Source organism: Carcharhinus amblyrhynchos, chromosome 24 (genome assembly GCF_965287045.1).
Source record: "Carcharhinus amblyrhynchos chromosome 24, sCarAmb.v2.hapA, whole genome shotgun sequence".
NCBI lineage: Eukaryota > Metazoa > Chordata > Chondrichthyes > Carcharhiniformes > Carcharhinidae > Carcharhinus > Carcharhinus amblyrhynchos.
Window position 1 is genome coordinate 23,837,315 of NC_137347.1, and position 17,264 is coordinate 23,854,578.

The following is a 17,264-nucleotide window of genomic DNA, read 5'->3' on the forward strand; positions in this document are numbered from 1 at the left end:
ATGAGATCCCCCCTCATTCTTCTAAACTCTAACGAGTACAAGCCTAATCTATTCAGCCTCTCCTCATAGCTCAACCCCCTCAACTCCGGCATCAGCCTAGTAAACCTCCTCTGCACTCCCTCCAAGGCCAAAATATCCTTGCGTAAGTACGGCGCCCAAAACTGCACACAGTACTCCAGCTGCGGCCTCACCAATGCCCTATACAGCTGCAGCAAGACCTCCCTACTTTTATATTCAATCCCCCTCGCGATGAAAGCCAGTATCCCATTCGCCTTCCTGACCACCTGCTGCACCTGCAAGCTGGGTTTTTGCGAATCATGCACAAGGACCCCGAGGTCCCTCTGCACCGTCGTCTGCTGTAGTTTTTCTCCACGTAAGTAATAGTCCTTCCTACCATTATTCCTACCAAAGTGGACCACCTCGCACTTGCCAACATTAAATTCCATTTGCCATTTCCTGGCCCATTCGCCCAGCCTATCTAGATCCTTCTGTAGACTCTCCCCACCCTCCGCACAATTTGCCTTTCCACCAATTTTGGTGTCATCAGCAAATTTCGACACCCTACACTCGGTTCCCTCCTCCAGATCATCTATATAAATGGTGAATAGCTGAGGCCCCAGCACCGACCCCTGGGGCACTCCACTAGTCACCATCTGCCAATCTGAATAGCACCCATTGACCCCCACTCTCTGCCTCCTATTTGACAACCAGTCCTCTATCCACACTAACACCCTACCCCCAACTCCATGCCCCCTGACCTTCTGCAATAACCTCTTGTGAGGTACCTTGTCAAACGCCTTCTGAAAATCAAGAAAGACCACATCCACTGGCTCTCCTCTATCCACCATCCTAGACACATCCTCATAGAACTCCAGTAAATTTGTCAGACACGACTTCCCTTTAACGAAACCGTGCTGCGTCTGCTCTATCAAGCAATTCCCCTCAAGATGCCTCGCTATTTCCTCCTTGATGACGGATTCTAACATTTTACCCACAACAGACGTTAAACTAACAGGCCTATAATTCCCCGCCTTTTGCCTGGCACTCTTCTTAAACAACGGCGTAACATTAGCCGTTTTCCAATCTTCCGGCACTTCCCCGGAATCCAGCGACGTCTGGAAAATAACCACCAAGGCATCCACTATCACCTCCGCCATTTCTTTCAGAACCCTCGGATGCATTCCATCCGGTCCTGGGGACTTGTCCACAATCAGCCCCTCCAGTCTTCGAGCACCACCTCTCTAGTAACAGTAATGTCATCGAGACCCTCCAGTCCTACCACCTTTCCATCTCGTTTCAAGTTTCAAGTTTGGATGACTGTTCGTCAGAGCTGAAGACAGTCAGAAATAGGATGAAGTTTATACTGTTCAGGTAATGGTGGGAGGCTGGAGAGAGGGCTAGCCATAGGTGGAGGCGAGGGAGAGATTGACAAAGATGTCACAGACCAAAAGACAAAGGGGATGTAAATGGTGGTTATTGTGGCTAAGAAGGTTGCTGATAGTGGCACATTAAGAGATCAAAATGTGTTACCACTTCCTGCCACTGAGTCCTGTAGCTGTATGGGCTGGAGAGCTAGCAGCCAATGATGGGATAGAAGTCCCATCTAGTGCCAGTTAGAGCTCCACTGAGTGTGAAACAGCAATGGGCCTGATTTCACTGCGTCCATGGGCATGGATGTGATGCAAAACCCCATTGTTTAATGCCTGATCATGGACAAAGGCATTCTAGACTTGGGAGCTAATTGAGTTGCCTGTGATCAGTGGAGCCTCAGCAAGCAGGGACCTGGGGTTGAATTTAATCCAGGCAGTAGAAATCTTGTCCACTGGCTAGAGAGAATGGTGAGTGCTCAATGTTGCTGCCTCCTGGAAGGCCCACAGTATTTAAACGTGTTGATCTTGCCAAGGTTTGGGGCAGATATCTCAATTTCTCTCTCTCCCACCAAACCCCCCACCCAACTTCACAACCCTCTTCCCCACCCCCAGAGCTGCTGAACAGTCAGAAGTTGACAGTTCCTCGTTGCTGTCGGCACCACCAGCACTTTCCAGCCTCCAAACTCACCTCGGGCACAGGCATTAAACTCCACATGTTATCTGGTGCCGTTGGTTTAGACAGGTATAGGAACATCAGTGGCGATCACCAAACTGCTGTGCTGTTCTTTCTAGGGAAGACAGCACTGCCTGGTTTCTTTAAAAAAGTCATTAACAAATATTCTCAACATCCTCCAGCAGAAGAGCATGGTGGCACAATGGTCAGCACTGCTGTCTCACAGTGCCAGGGACCCGGATTCAATTCCCGGCTTGGGTCACTGTCTGTGTGAAGTCTACACATTCTCCCTGGGTCTGTGTGGGTTCCTGCCGGGTGTTCCGGTTTCCTCCCACAGTCCAAAGATGAGCAGATCAGGTGGATTGGCCATGCTAAATTGCCCCTTTGTGTCAGTGAGGCTAGCTCGGGTAAATACATGGGATTGAGGATAGGGCCTGGTTAGGTGCAGATTCGATGGGCCAAGTAGCCTCCTTCTGCACTGAGATTCAATGAGAATAGATGGAAACATCTATTGTCAACCTGAGGTCAGCTTAATTTAGAGGTAGCTGATGTTCTCTGATCTCACATAGCTGTGACATTCTGCCAATCACAGGCAGTAATGGATTTAACACTAGTCCTTCTGACAGCAGTGCATTTATTATCTAGAAATTGTGTTCAGGTCACTAAAATTAGCAAGTTTATTTTTAAACGTCTGGCTGGCAAGCCTTGTGTGCCATTTATTCTGATTATTTTCAAAGGCTACTTGCTCTGTTAGGTTTTCATTTGGTTGAGTGTGTTTCATCAGTCTTTCCTGACCCCACCTTCTTTTCCATGAAGTCACTGCAGACTCTGTCCGAGGCAGAGAAAATTGCTGGCAGCCATATCTTGCTCACGTACCAAGTCAATTCCAAGGGGAGCTGCTGGCACTGTGTATTTTCCCCCTCTCATGGTTATTAACCATTATTTCCCATCTCTTACTGTTAGAAATATACTGACTTGGAGTCTCCTATTTATAGTTTCATGAATCGTTCACTTGTTTTATCTGGAGCAAAATTTGACACTTTTTTTTGGCTGTCCCCTGTCTATACATCAAAAGGTTTGATCGGTAATCCCATATTGCAAATTACTAAAATACATTCAAAAAGGAAAAGCAATGGCCAATCATTAAGGAATCGATACACCCCAGGCGCAAGCAAAAAAGGCTAGTAAATGACAATTCTTCGAGATGGTCTGAGTAACCAATGCCCATCTCTTGCAGCAGTTCATGTTGGTATTTTGTGCACAAGAAATGGTGGCGCAGTGGTTAGCACTGCTGTCTCACAGCACCAGTGACCTGGGTTCGATTCCAGCCTTGGGTCAGTATCTGTGTGGGGTTTGCATGTTCTCCCCGTGTCTGTGTGGGTTTCCTCTGGGTGCTCCGGTTTCCTCCCACAGCGCAAAGATATGCGGGTTAGGTGGATTGGTCATGCTAAATTGACCCAAGTGTCAAAGGGATTAGAGGATGGGTTACAGGAATAGGTCCTGGGTCGGTACAGACTCGATGGGCCAAATGGTGGCCTCCTGTATTGTAGGGATTCTATATTGTGCCACTCTGTCACATGCAGAATGTGGCAAAGCTTTTCCTACGGGGTTTAAAAAAAACCAAATCCTGTGGAAATCTCCCCTCCTTCACAAGCAAGAATTGATTTAGTTTCTTTTAATGCTGAAGTATGTATGTTTGATATGCTGGTAACATAAATGACGATGGATGATTGGTGACTTAAGAGTTAACAGGATGTGCTGTCACTCAAAGTCCCTAAAGAAGATGAAATGGTGATTAATAACATTTGGGTTCCACGAGTCATTTTCTTTCAGTGAAGTTTCTCCATGTACTCTGGGTGTGTACCATATTTGAACAGAGGGAGGGCGATATGACTAAATCGAGTCTCTGATTCATATTCTGTGCCATGCTGCCTTGGAGAAATGTTATTTTTAATCTCGGCGAAGGTTGCTTATTTTGAGCCTGTGCCACATGCCTACTTAGTGAGGCTTTGTCTGAAACCGGAGGCAGGAAGGAGTGAATGAGCCTTCGTGGCTTTTTTGCACACAAATCCCAGGAGGAGCCGACAGCAAAGAGAAAGGCCTGCGTGAATAAAACGGGTAGCAGTTCCACGGCCATAAATTGCTGCCCTGAGACGGTTTTTGGACAGGAAATTATTAATATTTTATTATTTCATTAATACTGTGTGGCTTGGCTCAGCCCCTGACACTACAGTCACCCTAGATGATCCTGATCTCGCGTGAGGAAGGAAAATCCTGCTTGTTGTACAATGAGCTCTGTTGGCGCTTGTCTGGGTTAAGTGTAAGCATGGTTTGGGCTTCTCTGTGATGCCTCCATGACAGAATAGCCGTTAACACTCATTGTGCGCGCGCGTGCACACACACGTGCGCGCACACACACACACACACACACACACACACACACACACACACACACACACACACACACACACAAATAAAGACTATTTGGCCATGTTGTTGGTGCATGCTTGGCCTTCCTGCATTTGGCACAGTGATTAGCGCTGCTGCCTCACAGTACAAGGGACCTGGGTTCAATTCCAGCCTTGGGCCACTGTGTGGAGTTTGCATGTTCACCCCCGGTCTGGTGGGTTTCCCCTGGGTGCTCCGATTTCCTCCCACAGCCTAAAGATGTTTGGTTTAGGTCGATTTTGGCTATGCTAAATTGCCCCTTCGTACCAGAGGAACGAGCAGGGTAAATACGAGAAGTTACAGGGATAGGATTGTGGTTGGTGCAGACTCGATGGAACAAGTGGCCTCCTTCTGCACTGTAGGAATTCTATGTACCTCACCAAGAATTCATTGCTTTCGGAAGGTGAGAAATCAATGGTCAGAGTTTTACCAGCTCTCTGGGATTGGGGTGGGAGAGCATGGTAAAATGGTGATGGAAGGCATCGAAAGAGAACATTTTCCACAACATATTCCCAGAAGCGGGAATGGCAGCAACACAGCTGCCCACTGACCAGAGCCACCACAGTCATATGATTTCAATTAATTGTCACTTTCTATTTCCTATGATGACAGAAACCGTGCCTCTGGCACCATGGCAGGCTGGTTCACCCCTCCAGTAGCTGGGGTCTGCCTGGTACCAGCACATTTAAAAATCCCCAACATGAAGGCACTCCTCTCTGAAGCTTCAGCAGTGGTCAACTCTATTGGTGGCATTGCCAAGACTGCCAGTCCTCTGAGCCAGTAGCTCCTGGGAGATAGGCTGCTATCCTCAAGTGTGTGGCGTCCCACCTGCGTCGTCTTAATTGGCTACCACTCGCAAAACCCCACCACTGGGTCCTGTATGGGTGTGTGATCAGTCATCATTTCCCCATGGCGGAACCACTTACCTCTTCATACAATCCAACCCTACGTGTATAATTCTGATGAAATAATTTGTCACCTGCCCACTAAATTAGTTTGTGGATTCGCAACTTCTATTTCTAGTGTCCCTTATGAGACGTGAAAGGCCCCATCAATTAAAAGTCACTCGCTTCTGTGGACTTCAGGCTAACTGAGTCTCAAACAATGGCTTAAATCTGCTGGTCTTGCCCACCATGGGAATCAACGTGGGCAGGACAGATAATTTGACGGTCAAGTGAAAGGTTCACCTTGAGCGGGATTTTCCAGTCCTGGGGTGGGCAGAACTGGAAAATTCAGCCCACATATTCATGAAACACAGCTTCTACCACATGACACCTGCCTCAGCAGAGTGTGCTATCAGTTGCCACAGGACATTTTATTTCAGGTAAAGAGAAGGATTGTGACTCTTAGTGAAAAGCAAAATGAAAGCTTTGGAGTGAAAGATGCACTGGGTAGACAGAAAATAGAAGCAGGAGTAGGCTATTCAGACCCTTGAGCCTGCTCATGACCACAGATGGATCTCTCATCCTGTTCTGCTCACACAAGTGTCTTGCGACATACCGTTTGACCGCCAGACATCCAAAGCATTTGGATAAATCTGTTCCTTTTATCAGTGAACGTGTTCATATTAACTCAGCAGTATTGGTATTTCAGGGAAGTCCTCTCTGCAGTGATGTTTACACCATCTGGAACAGATTTTCTCCTCAAAGTGCTGATGCTCACTTGAGTATAAGAAATAAGTTATCTGCTCTGCTTCCTACTTTCCCTTTATTTTTGTTGTATGTACATGTACATGGGTTGGTGTAGGAATTTCAGGAATTGCAACTTGTGTGCCATGCTCTGAGGTTATGCCTGCAGTGCAGAAGAGGCCATTCAGCCCATTTGAGTCTGCACTAAGTTTCCGACGGAGCATTTTACCCACGCCCTCCTCCCTGCCCTATCCCTGTAACCCCGCACATTTACCATGGCTAATCCCCCTAACCTACACACCTTTGGATACTGAGGGGCAATTTGGCATGGCCAATCCCCATAACCTGCACGTACTTGATAGGGAATATGGTTTAAAATCATAACATAATGATGGAGTCCTTGAATTTCTGTGCTTTCTCCCTAACATAAGGTCTGTCTGTTCAAAATTGCTGCTGAAAGCTCATTGTTTAACTGCCTTTGTGGAATGTTTGGTGGAACGGGCGTGGATTGGGGGTCTGGCGTGGCTCTGTATTACCTCCTATCCCTGTCTGTCGAGCATATAAGCCCTGTTGATTATCATACAGTATAACATAAATCATTTGGATTCAAATATTGGAATTTGGAGTTGATACCAAATTGGCAGAGCTATATCTAATAGTGGAGGACTGCACTGAAATATAAGGCACAAAGCAGCTTGCAAAGTGGGTGCATGAATGTTAAATAAAGAACAAAAACAGGCCCTTCGGCCCAACGAGCCCATGCCGCCATCTTAACATTACCAGTCCCCCCTCCACCCATGACCCTTATCTATTGTTTATGGCATTCCATATTGAGGGAAACTAATTTTAGGGACAATTTATTACTTCCACTCAGCCTAATAGCACATCTTTTGGGGTGTGGGAGGAAACCGGAGAAAACCCACGCAAGCACAGGGAGAATGCGCAAACTCCCTCAGACACTGGCCCAAATCCATGTGTCTGCACATGGTGATAGTCACTGAGCTGTCATGTTGCCCAGCATCTGGTCCAGTTTAAGCACACACTAATGACTTGAAGTACTAGGCTACTCTCAAACATTCAAGAGCAGCCCTAGTACGACCCATCGCGTGTATGCCCCTCGTTGGACAACAAGGCGGACCGACTTAAAACCTGTGAATTAAAAGAGAAAAACATTAGTATCATACCAGATCCTTTTACATTACCAGGGACGTCCCGGTGCTAATGAATCTTATTTAAAACAATCTCCTATATCCTCCCATCTCTAACCCACTCGCGTCTGTCTTAGTTACTCTTAAACAACTCCAGCGTGCCTGCCTCCACCACCTTACTTGGCAGAGCATTCCATATCCCCACAATGTTAAATAACATTTAATATAATGCAGAATGCAGTGGGTCATTTGGATCTGGTGAATAAAGAGGCTTCTTATTCCCTGGAAAGTTAGAATGTAAGTGGAAAAGAGGAGTAAAGGGACACAAAGTTACAATTACATAAGATTGCAACATAATGTGCGCAGAAAGATAATGCCGTCCTTTTGTTAAAGAGGAATTGAACTTTAATCAGAAAGCATTGTTAAACTTATGTAGAATTTTGGCTAGATCACACTTGTGCAGCTCTGGTCTCTGCTGTCTCCACATTGCTGTTCTTATTGGTGGGGTTATTAACAAACTTGCTTTATTTCTAGAACATTGCATTGAAGAATAAGGCAGCATGGTGAGACAGGTTAGCACTGCTGTCTCAGTGTCGGGGACCTGGATTCAATTCTGGCCTTGGGTCTCTGTCTGTGTGGAGTTTGCACATTCTTCCCGTATCTGCATGGGTTTCCTCCCACACTCCAAAGATGTGGATGTTAGGTTGATTGGCCATGCGAAATTAACCTTAGTGTCGGGGGATTAGCAGGATAAATATGAGGGTTTACGGGAATAAGGCCTGGGTGGGATTCTGGTTGGTGCACTTTCGATGGGCCAAATGCCTTCCTTCTATACTGTGTAGGGATTTAATGGAAATAACCAGTATTGACAGCAGACCTACTGCTGAAGTTTTTTTTTGAATTGCCCTCATCAGGATGCACAAGAATGCAAATTTCAATCACTGATAATATGTGCTGCAAGAGGAAAGGATGCCAATTGGTTGGAAAGTGAATGCTGGTTGGCTGAGAGATTACCATGGAGAAAACAGCCAGGAACTGTAGGCCCCTAAACCCATGGGTAAATTTTTTAGAAAGCGTAATGTTTGAACATGCTCATTTGTTCACAAAACATGGCTCCTCGTGAATGAATATATGGATTTCTAACAAACATAAATGAGCCATGTTATACTTGCTAAAAGTGACGTTCATACGTGGGAACCTGTTCTCTACAAACAAAAAGAATACGCTCAAGTCTTGCACTTTTTTAAATTGCCCAGAACATGGGAAGTCTACAGTTCCTCATTGGCTGTCAAGTCAACTAATTAGTTGAGGCATTGCCCTGGAGAACACAATCAGCATCCTATTCCCCTCCAGTATAAATCGCACTTATTTGAAATTTGGTATTCTTGCATTTGTCCTGATGTGCGCATGATAAAATGCTTCAGGGACATGTCTCTCTTATCAGCAGTACTTAAGTTCTGTACAAACAATGGTTAATAACAAAGTGTATTGACATGATTTGGAGGTGAGCGAGGAGCTGTCATCCAAGACTAATTTATGCTTCTTAATAAAACAGACTCTCTCTGCTCTGCCTCATTCCCTATAACAGTGTTTCATTTCACATGTACTTTGACAATTATTGCTGCATAAAGTGACTATATCGATCCCTATCTCTTTAAGCTGCTGCAGTACTTAAAAACCCTGTAGCAGCATGCTGCTTCCTACGTACCCAACCACATTTAATTCTTGTCCCTCCGCACCCCCCCAGCAAAGACTTACAAACTAATGCATTTCCAAAATCTGAAGCTCTGTAAAATATTACAATCAAGAATGATTGCAGAAATGGCAGCACATTGATCAGCACTGCTGCCTCACAGCACCAGTGGGTTCAATTTTGGCCTTGGATGATTGTGTGGAGTTTGCACATTTTTTTTTCCTGGGTTTCCTCTGGGTGCTCTGTTTTCCCCTCTCGCTCCAAAGATTTGCTGATTTAGGTTGATCAGCCATGCTAAAATGCCCTTTAGTGTCGGGGGATTAGCGGGTTAAATATGTGGGGTGATGGGGTGAGCCCTGGGTGAGATTATTGTTGGTGGGCTGAATGGCTTCCTTCTGCACTGACTCTGAAATGATAGCAGGGTTAGTGGTTGTAATGTTGGGTGACAGTGAATTGTTTTGCTGCTATTTGGCATGCAGCCAATTGAAAAATCCAGCTTGTAACTAATTCAAAGTCAAACTCAGTATCTACATGCATACAGCACAAAGAGGCATGATGTCATGTACAAATGTGCATCATTGTTTAATGAATCTCCCTCACTGCAGCTGTAAGTGGCAGAAATCCAAGGGAAAATGTCTGAGGTCTGCATTCCCAGCGCAGACAAACCGAAGGACGCTGATGAATAACAAAGGGGAAGGGATATCATTTTAGGTAACACTTTGAGATATTAGATGGCAGAAACATAAAGTTGCAATGTACTCTGCATCAAAGTCCTTAAGCTTGAATTTGGGCTGCTTTCACAAAATCACAATGAATCTTTCTACATAAAAGGGACAGCAATTTGCACTTCATGTTTTTGTTCCTTTTTTTTCTTTCACAAAGTAGTAATGCAGCTCTGAATCTCATGAGCTGAGTCTTGTATGTCTGTGTTTATATTGTCTCCTGAGGCAGTGTTGCAGAACAATTATGTGCTAGCACTTTAGCATCTCCAACCCCTCCCCAAAGGGTTAGTGGGTACAGGATCTAAATTTATTACACTACGTAAAAGCTGCTATTCTACTGTCAGCTTCTGTACAGTTACTAGGTATCGTCAACCTCGTGCAGAAAAAAAACCCCCCGTTCATTAGGATATCACAATCTATTTTACTATGCAAATCTTTTATTTGTGATTCCACAAATTATTGTGAACATTGGTGGTTATTTTCCAGACGTCGCTGGATTCCGGGGAAGTGCCGGAAGATTGGAAAACGGCTAATGTAACACCGTTGTTTAAGAAGGGTGCCAGGCAAAAGGCAGGGAATTATAGGCCAGTTAGTTTAACGTCTGTTGTAGGTAAAATGTTAGAATCCGTCATCAAGGAGGAAATAGCGAGGCATCTTGAGGGGAATTGCTTGATGGAGCAGACGCAGCACGGTTTCATTAAAGGGAAGTCGTGTCTGACAAATTTACTGGAGTTCTATGAGGATGTGTCTAGGGTGGTGGATAGAGGAGAGCCGGTGGATGTGGTCTTTCTTGATTTTCAGAAGGCGTTTGACAAGGTACCTCACAAGAGGTTATTGCAGAAGGTCAGGGGGCATGGAGTTGGGGGTAGGGTGTTAGTGTGGATAGAGGACTGGTTGTCAAATAGGAGGCAGAGAGTGGGGGTCAATGGGTGCTATTCAGATTGGCAGATGGTGACTAGTGGAGTGCCCCAGGGGTCGGTGCTGGGGCCTCAGCTATTCACCATTTATATAGATGATCTGGAGGAGGGAACCGAGTGTAGGGTGTCGAAATTTGCTGATGACACCAAAATTGGTGGAAAGGCAAATTGTGCGGAGGGTGTGGAGAGTCTACAGAAGGATCTAGATAGGCTGGGCGAATGGGCCAGGAAATGGCAAATGGAATTTAATGTTGGCAAGTGCGAGGTGGTCCACTTTGGTAGGAATAATGGTAGGAAGGACTATTACTTACGTGGAGAAAAACTGCAGCAGGCGACGGTGCAGAGGGACCTCGGGGTCCTTGTGCATGAGTCGCAAAAACCCAGCTTGCAGGTGGTCAGGAAGGCGAATGGGATGCTGGCCTTCATAGCGAGGGGGATTGAATATAAAAGTTGGGAGGTCTTGCTGCGGCTATATAGGGCATTGGTGAGGCCGCAGCTGGAGTACTGTGTGCAGTTTTGGGCGCCGTACTTATGCAAGGATATTTTGGCCTTGGAGGGAGTGCAGAGGAGGTTTACTAGGCTGATGCCGGAGTTGAGGGGGTTGAGCTATGAGGAGAGGCTGAATAAACTAGGCTTGTGCTCGTTAGAGTTTAGAAGAATGAGGGGGGATCTCATTGAGACGTATAAGATGATGAATGGGATGGATAGGATAGAGGTGAAGAGGCTCTTCCCGCTCAGAAAGGATAGTAGGACTAGGGGGCACAGCCTCAAGATAAAGGGGGGACGGTTTAGAACGGCGTTGAAGAGAAACTTCTTCACTCAAAGGGTGGTGAATCTCTGGAATTCTCTGCCCGTTGAAGTGGTGGAGGCTACCTCGCTAAATATTTTTAAGACGCGGGTTGATGGGTTTTTGATAAGAGAGGGGATTAAGGGTTATGGGGAGAAGGCGGGAATGTGGAACTGAGCCACGACAGATCAGCCATGATCTTATTGAATGGTGGGGCAGGCTCGAAGGGCTAGATGGCCTACTCCTGCTCCTATTTCTTATGTTCTTATGCTCTTATAGCCCATTCCATCATGCAAACCAACCTCCTATCCATTTACTCTGTTTACACTTTCTGCTACCTTGGAAAAGCAAGAACCCCACATCCTTAAACAAGGGCGTGAGGTCCTTAATCAAAAATCCCAGGTGCTCCAGACATTCTCTTTCACCTTCTGTAGGGGAAAAAGGTACAAAAGTCTAAGGTCACGTACCAATCGACTCAAGAACAGCTTTTTCCCTGCTGCCATCAGATCCTTGAAAGGACCTACCATATATTAAGTTGATCTTTCTCTACACCCTAGCTATAACTGTAACACTATATTTTGCACCGTCTCCTTTCCTGTTCCCCAATTTATCTATGAACAATATGCTTTCTGTATAGTGCACAAGAAACAATACTTTTCACTATATACCAGTACATGTGACAATGATAAATCAAAACAGGAAATTATTTGGTCAGTCAGATGGATATCACAGATATCATTTAATCAGTTTCCTGTTTTTATGTTAATTGTACTTATTCTCTTCCAAACTAGCTTTTATCCAGTATCCTTTTTTTGGGATTCCATTCCTAACAACTGAAATCCTCATGTTTGCCAATCTTTGGTGTTACTAATAAAGATCTACGTTCAGTCTGGCATCCAAGTACTTGCCTCCAAGTTCCATTTGGATTTTGGATATGGAAGCTCTCAGCCTTCAGGCTGACATTCACATTTGTATCCCTATATCAGACACTGACCGGCAAAGTCCAAATGTGACCGATATGTGAATATATGCTGCCCTTGTTATTTCTAGACTTTGCTTTTCCAGTGCACTGCTGCAGTGGAGGGGTGGTGGTGGATGACAAGATGGGAGGGTTATGCAGGGGTCAATCCCCATTCTACCTTTTGTATAAGCTAAAGATTGTTCAAGTTCTATCCGTCCATTATCCCTGTGCTCTTTGTCCTGCACTGGCTACTAGTTAAGCAATGGCTCAATTTTAATATCATTGTTTCCAAATCCCTTCATGGCCTGACCCCTCCCTATCTGCATAATCTCTTTCACCCCACAATATTTTGATGTATCTGTGCTGTGCTCATCTAATTCTGGTTCTTGAGCACCCCTGGTTTTATTGCTCTGCCAGTGATGTCATGTCTTTAGCTGTTTTGACCCTAAGCTATGGATTTCCTCCCTTAACTTCTCTCTCTTTTTCCTCCTCTAAAGACTCCTCCCCTTTGACCAAAGCTTGTGGCTATCTGTATCATCTTATGTGACTCAGTAATTTAAATTGCTCTTGTGAAGTGCTTTAAAGACAAAGTTGCTGTTGCTATATCCATGTACGGAAGCAAAAAGATTTGTAATTGACTGGTACTGTTTGTTCAGCATTTAGTAACTCTACAACCAATGATGTTTGCATCGTTTGGATTTGATCAACACTTTTCAACAGTTGGGTTATCCTGGGATGATGTGGAAGTGACATGAAAGGACCATTATGCCAATGGTTTAGCAACAAGGGAGGTTGCATTATATTTATTTTGTCATTTGTATGATCCTTTAACCTCAGAATTGGTGTTCTGCAGATTTGTGCTGTGTTAGGCAGCTATGCTATCTGTATGTGCCAAAAGCGCTAGGGACAGCAGCACAAAATTGAGTCAAAAGCTCGACGCAGAAAAACAGTTAACAACAAATATACCAAAAGTAGAGTTGCCTTATTTTAAATCCTTTGTTCTTCCCTTTAGCAGGTGACAAGCTTCCAATAGAAAGGCCAACTTACTGCTGTCGACCGGTTGTCGAGGCTATGAGACTCTTTCAAGGGTTAAGTCCACAATTTTATCTAACAATTTCCTGGCCTTCTATATGATTTATACCCTGGTGCGTCAAACCACACACATAAATCCATTAATTCAGGAGTTCATCATTGTCTGTCCAATAGACATATCTCATTAAAAGAGCAGATATTGGCATCTAACTCCAGGGACCTTTAAAAATGGTTGTAATGCATCCTCCAACAAGGTGGAATTCTACAAAGCTCGACCGTATTGTCACATGTAATAAATTAATTGCAGGAGGTACTGCAGCCGTATTTAAACTTTGCATTACTTCAGTCTTTTCACTGCGTCTCGTAGAAAAATGGTGCTCAGAATGAATTGTTCCACCATGCTATACAATCCAAGCAAAGGTTTCTACACCAAAACGACAGACTCATCCACTCCTAACTGGGTGTAACTTTATGGTGATCCACAGTCCGGTTTTCCAGACTGGCGTTTTGAATGAGTTATTTCATTCTGCATATCACTAACCAAAGTGTACACACCAGATATGCAAGAACTATAATTCTAATCCAGCAGTGAATTTGACTGAAGCAATTAAAATGGGTTTAAAGATAGTGATGGAGAAGAATCTACGCCTGTTGTGTCCAAGGCAGATAGCACGCACACTTTACACTGCTTGCTAATGGAACCCTATGCAATATTACTGCCAGCACTTTAAATCAATCTTGAGCAGCAACCTGGGCAGAGGGCACAATATTGTGAAGAGCTTGCACTCCTCAAAGCCAGCCTCTTAGAAGAGGAGTACATTTTAGAAGCAGAAACATAGAAAATAGAAGCAGGAGTAGGCCATTTAGTTTGAGTTCTTTGATTTTTTTTTAACCAAGGATGGTGAATGTGTGGAATTCACTACCATAGAATATAGTTGAGGCCAAAAATGTTGTGTGATTTCAAGAGGAAATTAGATATAGCTCTCGGGACTAAAGGGATCAAGGGATATGGGAAGAAAGCGTGATCAGGATATTGGATTTGATGATCAGTCGTGATCAAAATGAATGGTGGAGCAGGCAGGAAAGACTGGTCTATTCCTGCTTTGAGTTTCTAATGTCCTGCCTCTGTTCATTCTCCCTGTCACCCTGTGGTCCAAGGAGAATGCATACTAATGCATCCATTGCTAGGAGTAAGTGACTTGTCCAGGATCCTTGGAACAAAACTTTCATGTACTGTATCACTCAATGTAGACTCCAGCAGTTTTAAAATGTTGAAAACCGTCAAACAATCCTACAATCACAGCAAGATCCCAATGAAATCTATTAGCAACTACCTGAGAGTAGTTGATGGTTCCTTCAACTAACCTAGGTGGAGGGCTGTACCTGCTGTTGAACGTGTGTGTTGAACATGGCATTAACTCAATTCAGCTCCTAAATGGCAGCATTGGCCTCAAATCAACTGACATCACCAGCTACCTACCCTTTGTGATTGTGCTAGACACTTACTTTGTGCGTAGTAACCCTCCCGCCAAAATGGTGTTTGGCAAAGATACCGCCATGGCCCATGTGAGCCAGTGACGTCATCTTTGTAGGCGTTGTAATGTTGTAACCTCTTGTTGCATCAAAGCAACCAGGCACTGTAGAGCTCAATTTTGTGACTTTAAGCTGCAGCTTCCTCTTGCAATAAGTTCTGTGGTGTAGGGCTTCATTTATCTCCTAGGAGATTTAGACTGGAGATTCCCAGAATCAATTCTGTAGTGAGTAACTCATCTCCTGACTCCCCAGAGCCTGTCCACCATCTACATGGCACAAGTCAGGAATGTGTTGGAATACTCTCCACTTGTCTGGATGAGTGCAGCTCCAACAACACTCGAGAGGTTTGATGCCATCCAGGACAAAGCAGCCCGCTTGACTGGCACCCTATCCGTCACTTTCAATATTCACTCCCTCAGCCACGGATGCACGGTGGGAGCAGTGTGAACCATTCACAACAGGCACTGCAGAAATCCACCAAGACTCCTTAAACAGCACCTTCCAAACCCATCACTGCTACCGTTTAGAAGGACAAAGGCAGCAGATATATGGGAATGCCATTACCTGGAAGTTCCCCTCCAAACCTCTCACAATCCTGACTTGGAAATATACCACCTTTCCTTCACTAATGCTGCGTCAAAGTGCTGGAATTCATTTCCTAACAGCATCGTGGATGTATCTATATCACCTTACTGCAGCGATTCAAGAAGGTGGACACCACATCCTTAGGGCAATAAATGATGGCCTAACTAGTGATGACCTTATTCTGTGATAGAAATTTTAAAAAGACTGTAGAAAATCTCCCTAAAGCTTGTTGCCCCTTTGCTTCACTTGCCTCCTTTTTAAGATTGTATATTTAATCCAAACCCCTCTGAACAAGTTTTTGGTTAGCTGTTCATCTCCTAATGTGGCCATTAATCTGTCAAGTGCTTTGCAGTGCTTTATTATGTTAATAGTGCAGTTTAGATCCAATTTATTGTTACTTAAGGGAACAAGAAGGTTGACGTAACACCAGGCTTCTGTGTGTCGCCACTATTCATATATTCGGAGATCACCTGAATCTGTTCATTTGCTTAAACACATGGTTATGTTACAGGATGTGGAGATGCCAGCGTTGGCCTAGGGTAAACACAGTAAGAAGCCTCACAACAGGTTAAAGTCCCACTCACCTGACGAAGGAGCAGTGCTCCAAAAGCTAGTGGTGTTTGCTACAAAATAAACCTGTTGGACTTTAACCTGGTGTTGTGAGACTTCTTGCTAAGTTACAGGACACAGCAAAGACGCTTGAACTGCTGACCCTTGAGAATGAATGACAGTGGGCTATTGGCTGTTGAAGACATTTCTGCCACATTGTATTCCGTACACATCTAGATACCTGTAATTCCTCAGGAGCCTAGATGCTGATCAAGATTTTAGGAATGCTATGCCATTTTCCCCTTTTGTAACTCATGGAAACACACTGAGGCCACACTCTTGGACTAGCCTGATGACATCAGATAATTCAGCTCATATCCACAGGTTAGACCTGGTACAGTGCTGATCTATCTGAGTGGCTGTTCATTGTCTGGCACCCAGTGACCCCACTGGCTGGAGTATCCACTTACAGCAGTAATGTTTTAAAAGTCTTTGATTTTCTGCACCATCTAATGATTTGTATGATCGGATGCTGTTTGTATAATGCAATGCATCAGGTGTCATTCTGTAATGCTCTGTTGCAATAATTTTATGCTGAGTTATCAGGAAGGAAATAATAAATCTGGACTGAATAAAATGCCCTTCCCTGATTGCACATTGCAAGGCCATTAGAAAACGCAATTATTCAGCAGCACTAATGAAGGTTTGTTTATCTCATTGTCCTGCAGGCTGGGAGTGATGGAGAAAGCATTGGTAATTGCCCCTTTTCTCAACGGCTCTTCATGATCCTGTGGCTGAAGGGTGTGGTTTTCAACGTCACAACAGTTGATCTGAAGAGGTAAGATTGTGGGCTGGTGTCCAGAATGTTGTTGGATTTTATACCCAATATCTGGCAGTATATACAGTATAACCAAACTCTCTTCAAGCCAGTTGGCCTGATACTCGAGCACACGAGCCAACTTATGCACACACGTTTACCGAGTTAGAGCACAAACCTCAAACAACTGAAAGGTAAGGCGAAACGGGTGGCATGGCTGTCTCACAGCACCAGGGACCTGAATTCATTTCCGGCCTTGGGTGACTGGAGCTTGCACATACTCCCTGTGTCCACGTGGGTTTTGTCTGATTTCCTCCTACTCTCCAGAGATATGAAGGTTAGGTGGATTAGCCGTGCTAAATAGCCCATTAGAGTCCCAAAGTGTGTAGGTTAGGGGGAAC

The 17,264-nt window shown here is 44.7% G+C and overlaps 1 protein-coding gene across 1 annotated transcript in view; it reads left to right on the forward strand.

The window, feature by feature from the left end:
* The window catches only part of clic4 (chloride intracellular channel 4), a 133,796-nt gene that overhangs the window by 42,803 nt on the left and 73,729 nt on the right, over positions 1 to 17,264 (forward strand). Inside the window, exon 2 of the mRNA XM_080211739.1 lies at positions 16,775 to 16,884. Coding sequence (XP_080067865.1) covers positions 16,775 to 16,884 — 110 coding nt within the window. The remainder of the gene's footprint in view (positions 1 to 16,774; positions 16,885 to 17,264) is intronic.